Below are 12,744 nucleotides of genomic sequence, written 5' to 3'. Positions count from 1 at the left end.
CAAGGGCAGGGTCAATGCAGCAGGTTATCAGGAGATTTTGGAGCACTTCATGCTTCCATCTGCTGAAAAGCTTTATGGAGATGAAGATTTCGTTTTTCAGCACGACCTGGCACCTGCTCACAGTGCCAAAACCACTGGTAAATGGTTTACTGACCATGGTATTACTGTGCTCAATTGGCCTGCCAACTCTCCTGACCTGAACCCCATAGAGAATCTGTGGGATATTGTGAAGAGAAAGTTGAAGACGCAAGACCCAACACTCTGGATGAGCTTAAGGCCGCTATCGAAGCATCCTGGGCCTCCATAACACCTCAGCAGTGCCACAGGCTGATTGCCTCCATGCCACGCCGCATTGAAGCAGTCATTTCTGCAAAAGGATTCCCGACCAAGTATTGAGTGCATAACTGAACATAATTATTTGAAGGTTGACTTTTTTTGTATTAAAAACACTTTTCTTTTATTGGTCAGATGAAATATGCTAATTTTTTGAGATAGGAATTTGGGGTTTTCATGAGCTGTATGCCAAAATCATCAGTATTAAAACAATAAAAGACCTGAAATATTTCAGTTGGTGTGCAATGAATCTAAAATATATGAAAGTTTAATTTTTATCATTACATTATGGAAAATAATGAACTTTTTCACAATATGCTAATTTTTTGAGAAGGACCTGTAGACGCGCGCACACAAGAAAGCCGCAAAAAGAAAAGAGAAAGGTCAGGACATATCAGAAGCAGAATTTACAAAATATTATATAAGGAGTAAGTATGATCAGTATGTACAGGTGTATACAGATGCGTCCAAAGACCCGCAAAGTGGCCAAGTGGGGGTTGCATATGTCATCCCAGGAATGGTAGTGGAAAGGTGTGAAAGAATAAATAATCACGTGTCAGTGTGTACAGGAGAATTAACAGCAATAATGATAGCAATAAATAAAGTCAGTGAAATGGGAATAAATAAATCCCTAATATGTTCCGATTCAAGTTCTGCGCTGATATGTTTGGAGGCACAAAAGTCAGAAACAAGACAAGATCTGGTATTAGAAATCCTACAGATTTTATTAACGATGCGAGAGACAAATAAGGGGGTTAAGTTTTTGTGGGTTCCAGCACACACTGGAGTGTTAGGGAATGAAGAAGCTGACAAATTAGCAAAGCAAGCCATGGCAAAAGAAAATATAGATATGGATATTAAGCATAGTAAAGAAGAAATCAATTCAATCATTAAAAGGGAGATTAAAAAAAAATGGCAAAATTATTGGGACAATGAAAGTAAAGGAAGACTGCTTCATTCAATTCAACCACTGGTAGGAAGGGTAAGGAGTTTGAGTAGGAAAAGGAAAGAGGATTGCATTATATCAAGATTGAGATTAGGGCATACAGGTCTGAACTCAACAATGCATTTAATAGGAAAACATCCTAATGGTATGTGTGACAAGTGTGGAGTAAGAGAAACAGTGGAACATGTAATTATAGACTGTAGTAAATATGGAGAAGAAAGAAAGACATTAATGGGAGAAATGCAGAAGGAAGGTGATCAACTGGTAGCATTAGAGGATATTCTGAATCCGGTAGGAGGATATAGTATATTAATACAATTTCTGAAGGCAACCAAGTTAATTCATAGAATATAGGAATATTTTTTTTTTATTATTATTATTATTCTAATTAGCGTGGGTGGAAGGGAATTGGGCTTTTCATGGAGGAGCTGAAACCAACACGCAGCAACATGAAGGGCATCACTCCCAACTAGCCACTATAGTGAGGATTTAAGTCTCTGATCCATTGCCTACAGTAGATGGCGGTAATGCTCTGGAAAAGAATGCGAACCGCCAATAAGCACGAAGAAGAAGAAGAAGAAGAAAGCCGCAAGCACGCGCAATGCGCGCGCACGGTACATAGAACACCTGTGCGCGCTTCCACATCAGAGGACTAAAGAGGCCATTTATTTACCATTTCTGAAGGAATATGTTTATTATTGTGAAAAGAAGACAGATAGCATCGGTAATCTTTTCCGAAGGGAGAGTCTGGACATGAGCAGGTGTTTGATGTTTGCTCCCGTCTGCAGCGCAGGAGGAGAGCACGAGCCTCTGATGCGCCGCCGTCATTAGTTCAGTGTGTGTGTGTGTGTGTGTGAGAGAGAGAGAGAGAGAGAGAGAGAGAGAGAGAGAGATGTCTCTGCCGGCTCGAGTCATGCGCTGTCTCCTGCTGCGGCCGGAGACCCTGCTGCTCTTCTGTCTCAGTCTGGCTCTCTGGAGTGTCCTCTTCCACACGGATGAGGGGAAGACCATCGTGCGCTCGAGCCGCGACGCGGTCAACATGATGAAGGGCAAGGTGGCGGAGATGATGCAGAACGAGGGCGCTGCTCCGGACGCGCTGGACGAGGAGCTCTCCGGGACCTGGCAGCTCAGGAGCAGGAGTGCGGCGGTGTACTCGATCCAGGGCAGGAGGGACCACATGGAGGACAGGTTTGACATTCTCACGGACACACTCAACAACAGCCATCCGACCATCTTTGGCGTCTTCGATGGACATGGTGGAGAGGTAAACATCAGTTTATCTGTCTGTCTGTGCATGCATCTGTTTGTCTGTCTGTGCATGTGTCTGTCTGTGGATGCATCTGTCTGTCTCTCTGTCTTTCTGTGCATGCATCTATCTCTGTCTGTCTGTGCATGCATCTGTCTATCTGTCTCTCTCTGTCTGTGCATGCATCTGTCTCTCTGTCTGTGCATGCATCTGTCTCTCTGTCTGTGCATGCACCTGTCTCTCTGTCTGTGCATGCACCTGTCTCTGTCTCTCTGTCTGTGCATGCACCTGTCTCTGTCTGTCTGTCTGTGCATGCATCTGTCTCTGTCTGTCTGTGTGTGCATGCATCTGTCTCTCTCTGTCTGTGCATGCATCTGTCTCTCTGTCTGTCTGTCTGTGCATGCATCTGTCTCTCTGTCTGTCTGTCTGTCTGTCTGTGCATGCATCTGTCTCTCTGTCTGTGCATGCATCTGTCTCTCTCTGTCTGTGCATGCATCTGTCTCTCTCTGTCTGTGCATGCATCTGTCTCTCTCTGTCTGTGCATGCATCTGTCTCTCTGTCTGTCTGTCTGTCTTCATGTCTCTCTGTCTGTCTGTCTTTCTGCACATGCACCTGTCTCTCTGTGCATGCATCTGTCTCTCTCTCTGTCTGTGCATGTCTGTCTGTCTGTCTGTCTGCACATGCACCTGTCTCTCTGTCTGTGCATGCATCTGTATCTCTCTGTCTGTGCATGCATCTGTCTCTCTCTCTGTCTGTCTGTCTGCACATGCACCTGTCTCTCTGTCTGTCTGTGTGTGCATGCATCTGTCTCTCTCTGTCTGTGCATGCATCTGTCTCTCTGTCTGTGCATGCATCTGTCTCTCTGTCTGTGCATGCATCTGTATCTCTCTGTCTGCGCATGCATCTGTCTCTCTCTGTCTGCGCATGCATCTGTCTCTCTGTCTGTCTGTGCATGCTCTGTCACATGCACTGTGCATCTCTGTCTCTCTCTGTGTGTGCATGCATCTGTCTCTCTCTGTCTGCGCATGCATCTGTCTCTCTGTCTGTCTGTGCATGCATCTGTCTCTCTGTCTGTCTGTGCATGCATCTGTCTCTCTGTCTGTCTGTGTGTGCATGCATCTGTCTCTGTCTGTCTGTGCATGCATCTGTCTCTCTCTGTCTGTGCATGCATCTGTCTCTCTCTGTCTGCGCATGCATCTGTCTCTCTGTCTGTCTGCGCATGCATCTGTCTCTCTATTTGGATATTAAGCGATACGTGGAGACACACTAAAATCAGGTTTATTGGATATAGAGGTAAAAAAAATATATATATTATGGTATTGTTTGAAGCAGCTTGTAACATGCAGATATCTCATTCAGTAGTGTGGTTTGTACCAACATAATGACATCTGGTACTATCAGTTTTTGGGTTTACATAAAAATTAATTGAATCACTTAAGCACAGGGATCAATTCTGACTATTAATAAGTTGCTTATTAGTATGCACATTACCATCTGTTTATTAGTACTTATAAAGGATATATTAAAGCCCATATTCTGCATTACCACATTTGTGGGTCAATTTTTTGGAAATAATCTCTCCATTGATGTATGGTTTGTTAGGAGGAAAATATTTGTCTGAGATACAACTATTTGAAAATCTGGAATCTGAGGGTGCAAAAAAATCTAAATATTGAGAAAATCACCTTTAAAATTGTTCTAATGAAGTTCTTAGCAATGTATATTACTAATGATAATACATTTGTTATATATTTATGGTAGGAAATTTACAGATTATCTTAATGGAACATGATCTTTACTTAATATCCTAATGATTTTTGGCATAAAAGAGAAATGGATAAGTTTGACCCATACGATGTATTGTTGTCTATTGCTACAAATATACCTGTGCTACTTATGACTGCTTTTGTGCTGCAGGGACACATTTTGGATCTCTTAATCCTAAACCCCATTCCTAAACTTAACATCTACTTTACTAACTATTAATGAGCAGCAAATTATGAGTTTATTGTGGCAAAAGTCATAGTTAATAGTGAGAATTTGACCTTAAAATAAAGTGTGACCAAAATATTGTTTCCTTTACTTGTTTGAAATCATTGGAAGTCATATTGGACTAAGCATTGTGTTTGTGCGGTATAGGTTTAAGAGTAACGGGCAGCTGTTTTTGGAATTTTAGACACACACACACTTTTGTTATCATTGTTTGGTTGTTTGTTTGTAGATGTTTCAGAAGATATTTCATGTACAGACCTGATTTGCTGTCTGTCGCGTTTGGTGTAATGTTCCCTATATGAACAATATTATTTACCAGATTTAATTTCTAAAGTTTGTAAAGTAACTTTCAGCAAATGTTGCTTCGGATTAAAGTCTCTGCTTAATATAAATGAAATGGCCATTTTTATATCAAACTAGTTGGATCCAGTGCAGCAGATTTGAAGAAGCACAACTGGATTAGTAAGAACTATAGTGCTTTGAACTATAAAGTTCTCCCAATGAGGCCAAAGTGAGTTTATTATGTTCAGAAATGGGGAGTTAGTCCACTTGTCAGTTTTAGTAAATGACAGAGAAAACTCGGAGTACTCCGGGGAGTAATGGCCAGTGTTGGGGGTAACGCATTACAAGTAACTCGAGTTATGTAATCAGATTACTTTTTTCAAGTAACTAGTAAAGTAACGCATTACTTTTTAATTTACAAGGAAATATCTGAGTTACTTTTTTCAAAAAAGTAACGCCAGTTTCTTTGTTTTTCCATTTATTGACTGACAAATCTCCTGTCCCCATATTGGGAGAAATCAGAAGTACAGAGGCATTGTGTGCACTGTGTGAACATGATGTAGTTCTAGACTAAATGTGAATGTGCATTAATTCATCCTACTCACAAAAAATTTAGAGTTAGTATTCATCAAAATTTATTAAAACAGTGAAATGCAAACTTAGAATATGACACAAACCTGCAATAATTAAATGTTAAATAACACAAATGTATCTATTCCCATTTTATTAACTAGTGTCTTTGCTGCTGACCTTTGATGATCCAGTTCAACCATACTAATAATCAAAAATGACTTTAGATAAACTAACAATTGTGCTTACATTGCACATTGTTTTTTTTATTGCTGAAGAGTGTTGAACCTTCTTCTCCTGTGTGCTACTGTACAGACGTGAATTTACTTGTCCTTCAGCCTGAGGTTTATTCATTACACTTCTTGGTGTGAAAAGGCTTTAACATTTGCTATAAATAGAACTTCTTATATTAAAAACAATCAAGCCCTGCTCATATTTAAAAAGTAACGCAAAAGTAACGTAATGCATTACTTTCCATAAAAAGTAACTAAGTAATGTAATTAGTTACTTTTTGGGGGAGTAACGCAATATTGTAATGCATTACTTTTAAAAGTAACTTTCCCCAACACTGGTAATGGCATGTAAGAAAATGCAGCATTATTGATCATTATTATAGATTATATCTCCAGAGTGAATGCATTTTGTGTGAGAGTGTGCTCTCTCTGCATCTGCCTGCGATCTTTCCAGAGCCATTACCAACTACTGTTGCTGCTCTGGCCTCAAAAGTCACCAAGTACATTTGCATGTTCACCAATAATGTGATTATTAACAATCAAAGTAAGGGCTTATTCAAATTAAGATGTTTACATGATGTGCAAACAAACCCACTCATTGCTTAATTAAGAATCCCCACATTTATTCACTTGAAATAAAATAAGTAACTGAACTAAATCATTTTGATTTTGTAATTATGTTGACGAAGTTGAATCGGTTGTATTGACTTCGGGATGCTGAATAGAGGAATAACTCTGTAAACCAGCACACGTTGGTTGCTTTCTCGTTTCAACATTTTCATGCATTTGCATAATCATACTAATGCTTTCATTAATCTATTGTGTACTGAGTTTCCAAATTAATGATAATTGTGTTTTGAACTAGCAAACGAGTTAGCCCTGTAATATATACAGAATGGAGGTGAAGAAAGTCTTTATAAGTGCATAATGCAAACAGTGAAGTTGTATGCAACACGTTGAATTAAACATGGAATTTTGAAGTAGTGAAACTGAAGTAGTAATCTTTCTTTACAACATTGAAAAATACTTTTACGTTGCATATAAATAATAAACCAATATAAATTAAAATTTAAATAAACCCTTTCCTATCATGGATTGAGTCCAGTTTTTCATTGACTTGTAGCTAGATGTAGTGTGATGGGGACTGGGTCACACAGTCCCTAAAGCACAGACACATCGTCTACAAAAACATCAGCATTCCCCGGATAATCAGTGTTTTGCTGGAAGGATGGGATCGTTCTTGCCTTTACTCTCATCCAGGCTGAAGGTCATCAGGTGTGAAGGGTGAAAACAGCAGCTGTAAAACCATGCAATTTTTTTCAGAACCGATCCGATCCTATACCGAAAATTCTGAGTATCTGCCGATACCGATCCAATCCGATACCAGTGCAGTTTAAAAAAAAAAAATCAATGTAGAATTTCTAGACTTCTCTGTGTTGACCTGATCGTCACTCTTTTGTGTGTTAAACACAATCTACTACATAAAGACAACTTCATTTTAATGAAAAATAACAAATGAAAAAAATATATAATCATGACAATCTATGACAAAAATGCTATTATAAACTATAGGTTAGTGGATAATTCAGCAGCAAAAGATACTCTAGAAAAATCATGGGTGCACAATAAATTTATAAAATCTAGTGAAATATTTTATTTACAAATAAAAGTGAATAAGTCTAAAATTTGGTAAAATGTTACACATTGCTCTTTGTATTGTTGTGAAATACATTCATGAAAAAAACAAGGATATAAATTTATATAGAAATATAAAAGACATTTCTTTTAAATGTATAGCACAGTAATAAAGGCAGCAACATGTGATAGATAGAACAGAACAAGAAAGACTATTAATAATCTTTGATTGCGCAGAAAAGTATTATAATGCTAAAGGCACCAATAAAGAGCAGCACAGAGTGCTTATGCGCATCCCGTGCTCAGAATGATGAGCTTGAAACAACACAGAGTCACAGTGTGCAGCTGCGCAGTCCTCCGAGTCACATAGAAAAGTCAGTACAACACACAAGCTGCTCGGCTCGGTGTTCATCTTCAGTTCTCTCTTCACAGCAGTTCAGTCAGTGTACTGTTTCAGTAAATGAATTACTCCGGGATATTGGTTTATTTCGACTCAAAGAGAGTGTCAGCCACATTAAAAAAATTAATAACTTAAGTAATTTGTGGATTAATGCTTACTGGAGACTAGGGCTGGGCGATAATTTGATAACGATATTTATTGTGATATAATTTTCCTCGATAAAACAATATGAAGAGTTTGATAAATGTTCGATATCATGTTTATGCACCAAAAGAGGAACGAAACAGTGAGTCTAATTTGAAGCGCGCCACACAGGCTGTTTATCCTCTCGGATTATATTTCAAACTGCAGCCCATTAAAGCAGATGCGTTTACTCGTGTGACAGTGGTGTGAGATCCAGTGTGAAGCGCTTGAACTCAGCGAAGAACACAAATGATTTTGTGATTTAAACTAGTTTAAAGCCAAACAGGAGAAAGACTGTGTGCAGCGAGACAGTCAGAAGCATTTTCAATCTACACGTTGCCATCATTTACCATGGATTTACTGTAGTAACACTCACTGCACCAACATATTGTGGCAGAAATGTGGGATATTCACATTGAATTTTAATACAGTAGTAATGATAATTATAGTACGTAGTTGTGATTAAGCTATAGCATGTGTGCATTTATACTGAATGTTTTTAGACTATTGTTTTTCATACAAATAGGTTACCTTGAAACATATAGTTATTTTTTCACCATGGTATTGAGGTGCTATAAATTTAACTATAGGTTGCTACAGTTTTTACAGATGTTATTGATTTTGATAAAGTACAAAAATTTACCTCTGCATCCTAACTCAAGCTACTATCAGATGTACAAAAAAGTGATATTACTATTAATATTATCAGGCAAAGCAAATCTGTTTCTTGATTTGAAACAATATCACTCATTAGAACATGCTGAAACAAAGAAATTAATTTTCTATTTAGATATTTATTTTGTTAAGGGAAATTAATGGTCTGGTTTCTACAGCTTTCACTTTGGTGCAAAAATCTGGCTTTAAACTTGACAGAAATAAAAATTAGACATTTATCAAGAAAATGACAGATATCGACTGATATGAAAAAAAATTATCGTGATAATTTTTTTGGCCATATCGCCCAGCCCTACTGGAGATGCAAACCGTTTCAAATGATTCAGTCTGATTTGGTGAACTGGTTACACCGGTTCACTAAGAAGAACCGGTTAAATCGAACGATTCGGACATCATTAGTACAAAGGGAAGAGATGTTAATACGTAGTGTATTAAATCTGTGCGTTAGTTTATTGAGCCTTTTCTTTGAACAGTTTTAAACCTCAGTTACTGTGCGCTCTTGAAGAGAGTTTGATGGTTTTGACTGTAGTAACCGAAGGAGACACACAGTTTGATTGCTGAATGGAGGACGACAGAAAGCTGCAGCAGAGAGAAGAGTTTACGTGAACTTGAATTTAATGACTTCAATATTAAATGTTAATATTTAATATTAAAATGTTTTGGTGCTTTATAATGTTTTTGTGCCTTTCGTGGGGCTCAACAGTAACACAGAATATTATACGCACAATATCGGATTTGGATCGGTCTCGTCTGACCGATACCGATCCGCAGAAAATACCAGCATCAGAGCCGATACCGATCCTGAGTATCAGACCGATGCATCCCTAATGTGAACTCAAACACCCGAAATTCATGTCACTGAGATCTAAAATGTGTTGACTGTAATTCATAATAGGACAATATTCAAACTCCTCACAGTAAAAAATAAATCTGTGATATTTACAGTAAAATACCGGCAGACTTAACTTAAATTAACAATAAAATACAGTATTTCATTAACTGATGTAATTTTAATAAGCCAACATACTGAAGTACTAATATCTGTTTTGAACTATTGTAATGCACTGATAACCACCAAAAGCTGGTGGTGATGAGAAACTCACATGATGAACCAAAGCTCATCACAAACAGCTTTTCTACGAGCTGAGGAGGGCATATATATATATATACCATGGCCATGGTTATATATATATATATATATATATATATATATATATATATATATATATATATGTCATTCAAATCAAACACTAATCCCCATCATGGTGACACACAATTCTGAAATAATGCAATAAACATTAATTGAAAAACATTAGATGTAAAATTAAACCCTAAAGTAAACAACTGATAAGAAGCATGTTATTTCAACAACAACAAAAATTAATAATAATAAAATGAAGTGTCATGCAGGGAGTTAGTTTGTCACTGTAAATTATACAATGACTTTTTCACTTACAAAAAACATATTTTTAACAGTATTTTACTATAAAATTACATTAAATGCAATTACATTTAGTCACCGAATATAGTATGGAAGCTTACTGTTAACCAGTTGACAGGTTTTTACTGTAGCATTTTTACAGTCTTTTACTGTTAAAATCACAATAATTATTTACAATGTCACCTTCACATACATCCAGACACTGACATGTTAGTGTAGTAGAAGTTTTGTATTAGAGAAGCAGTATATTTCTTTTAAAATATGGTAAAAACATAATTTTAAAGCCCAATTTTACACATTAGTTCTGTACTTGAAAAGAGTAATTTGCAATGTCATCAAGGATTGAAAATATAAATTGTAAATTTTGCTGTAGCCGATACCAATCACAGATATATTTTTTTGAACGTGCCCCTTGCCACACTTTTACAAAATGTACCAGTCTCTTAAATTTCAGACAATTTACATTTTGTCGTTTTGACGTACTGGCAACAAGCAAATTTGCTGTCTTTGGCCTGTTTCCATCGAATTGGCCTTTTACTGATAAAATGTTGCGCATAATAATGTCAACCTTTAAAAAAAATCAAATGTTAGATCAAGCAATATTCAGAAACCGGTGCAAAAGGTGCAACAGCTGTTATGTGCATCATTGAAACCATTCAGAAACCACTCAGAACACACTAGAAAGGGCTTAGCAATGCCTCAAAACCATTCACAGTACTCTAGCTTTGTGTTAGTGAGTTCTGCATGGGCAAACTCTTCTTGAGCCATGATTTTTCTCAGAAAAACAAACAAACAAACAAAAAAAATCTAGTTGTCCACAGTTGTTACCGAACGCAGGCAGGAAAAGCAGATGTAAATAGACATGTGGAGGCTTAGTTTCTCACACACAGTGCTTTTCATCAGCCAAAGCTTCCATGCCATGCATGTTATTATTGAAATCACTGAGAATGTAAATCAACTGGGTGTACATGTAAAACACAGAAACAGATGTGAGCACCGCTGCAAAAACACTGGTAACAAATGTATTTGCTTTAAAGCTTCTGCTATATGAGCAGACTGCCAGTGCAAGAAACAAATACAAAACAAGATAAACTAACAGAAAAATATTATTATACTAATTGTGCAAATTATTTTAATTCATTTTAACACAGGTTCTGACTTTCAGTCTCAGTTGTGGCTTCATTTCTACTGCAACCAACAATTTTACCGGAATGAAGTCTTAAGAAAAGTTAGTGTGCTTATCAGGAAGACAGTACTGGTGAAGAGCATTAGATCAAAATATAGGACTAAACAGAAAAGAAACAGAAATCAAGGTAAATATCACTTATAAACAGCATTGTAGGATTGTAATCTTGTCTAGGGGTGAACGATAAATATCGGCCGATAATTAATGCGCATCTTGTCAGTAAAGCTGGTTCTCTAATCAGCGGTAAATTCCATCAGGTGCTTGATTTCACACAGAGCCGTTGTTCACTGACAACCTCTGGAGGGCGCAGCATTCGAAACGAGACACAGCTAACATGAGGCATGAGTTCTTTCTTCTTTCACTGGGTTTCTGTTTGTTCTTGGATTGCAGTGTCATTCGTTTGTTAGGAGATAGTAGGGCTGTCAAAATGGCTGAAAATCTAAATCTGAATATTTTACTTAAATATGATCAAAATAGAATTATATTAGAATTTAAAATGCATAATTTCAGTTAGGGTGAAGTAAAGCTTTAGGCTTCTCTCCTGAAGCCACAGGAGGGCGCACTGAGCAAACTATTACTAATGCACGTTTATTCAAAGCATAACATGACAATCTGAGAAAAAAAGTGCATGATGTTTAAAAAAAGTTTATAAACCAATTCGAATTAAGTTGCTTAAACAACTATAAACAAAGCAGCATCATGTATGTATGCAGTTTAATACAAAGGGCCGAAAGCCAATCACACAGAGTACCTTTTTCATTTTTTGAGTTGCAGTGGGATGGGAAAACCCCCGCCAAAAAGTCTCAAGATATGTTTTTTCAAAGTTGAACTTGCATTAATTTTACATGGCTTTCTAAACATGCAGCTCTTTTGTGCGAGTGCAACGCTGATAGATGTCCCTCTAGAAAATGTGTGAAATATGTGTTCTGTGTGAACGGCTAGGTTTCAGTTTTGATGTAAACGAGATCTTCTCCGCATTGATGTTCTCTTTCCTGCAATATTTGAGGTCAACAACGCAGCAGCGCTGCATCTAGTGTCTTCAACTGGATAGACTGACAAAAACATTCAAATGCACTGAAACTTACATCATCATCGCAAGGCTGCCTGACGCACACCTAAAATTCAAATCCAACGTTTTTGCATTCAAAAGTGGATTTTTATTTTAAATTTGACGAATGTTTGAAATTCGAATTTTTTTCTGACAGCCCTAGTAGATAGTGTTTATAGCAAGTGACGTGTGAAATTTGCTTTTCATTGGTTGGTTTTTAGTACATCAAGCCACATCTATTAACCATATTTTGAAGACAAATTTGTACCCAGAAGTGAGCCTAATCTGACAAAACCTGCAAAAAAAGAAAAACTCCTTATGGATACGTCCTCGTTTGTAAAAACAGTATAAAAATAAAGTGCTCCCCTGTTACTGGACACAATGCTATGGAAAGCCATTGTGATGTGGTTTTGATTGTTGTCCAAATCTCTCCCACACAAGCCTGCTGTATTTTGAGAAGGACGGGACAAAGACTCAAAGCCTTTGCTCTGGTAACCTGTATTTAGACTATTTGTGTGTATGCAGACAAAGCTGGCTTGGTATTATGTCAGAAAGTACTGGATTATTGAATTTT

General features: G+C 37.3%; 1 protein-coding gene across 1 annotated transcript in view; it reads left to right on the top strand.

The window, feature by feature from the left end:
• Positions 1–1,739: 1,739 nt before the first annotated feature.
• Positions 1,740–12,744, top strand: part of LOC109109102 (protein phosphatase 1L-like) — a 17,718-nt gene continuing 6,713 nt past the window's right edge. Inside the window, exon 1 of the mRNA XM_019122220.2 lies at positions 1,740–2,543. Within this exon, the coding sequence (XP_018977765.2) occupies positions 2,172–2,543 (372 nt within the window). The 5' untranslated portion in view covers positions 1,740–2,171. The remainder of the gene's footprint in view (positions 2,544–12,744) is intronic.

Source organism: Cyprinus carpio, chromosome A15, assembly GCF_018340385.1.
Source record: "Cyprinus carpio isolate SPL01 chromosome A15, ASM1834038v1, whole genome shotgun sequence".
Classification (NCBI taxonomy): Eukaryota; Metazoa; Chordata; class Actinopteri; order Cypriniformes; family Cyprinidae; genus Cyprinus; species Cyprinus carpio.
This window is presented reverse-complemented; position numbering and strand designations above follow the sequence as displayed.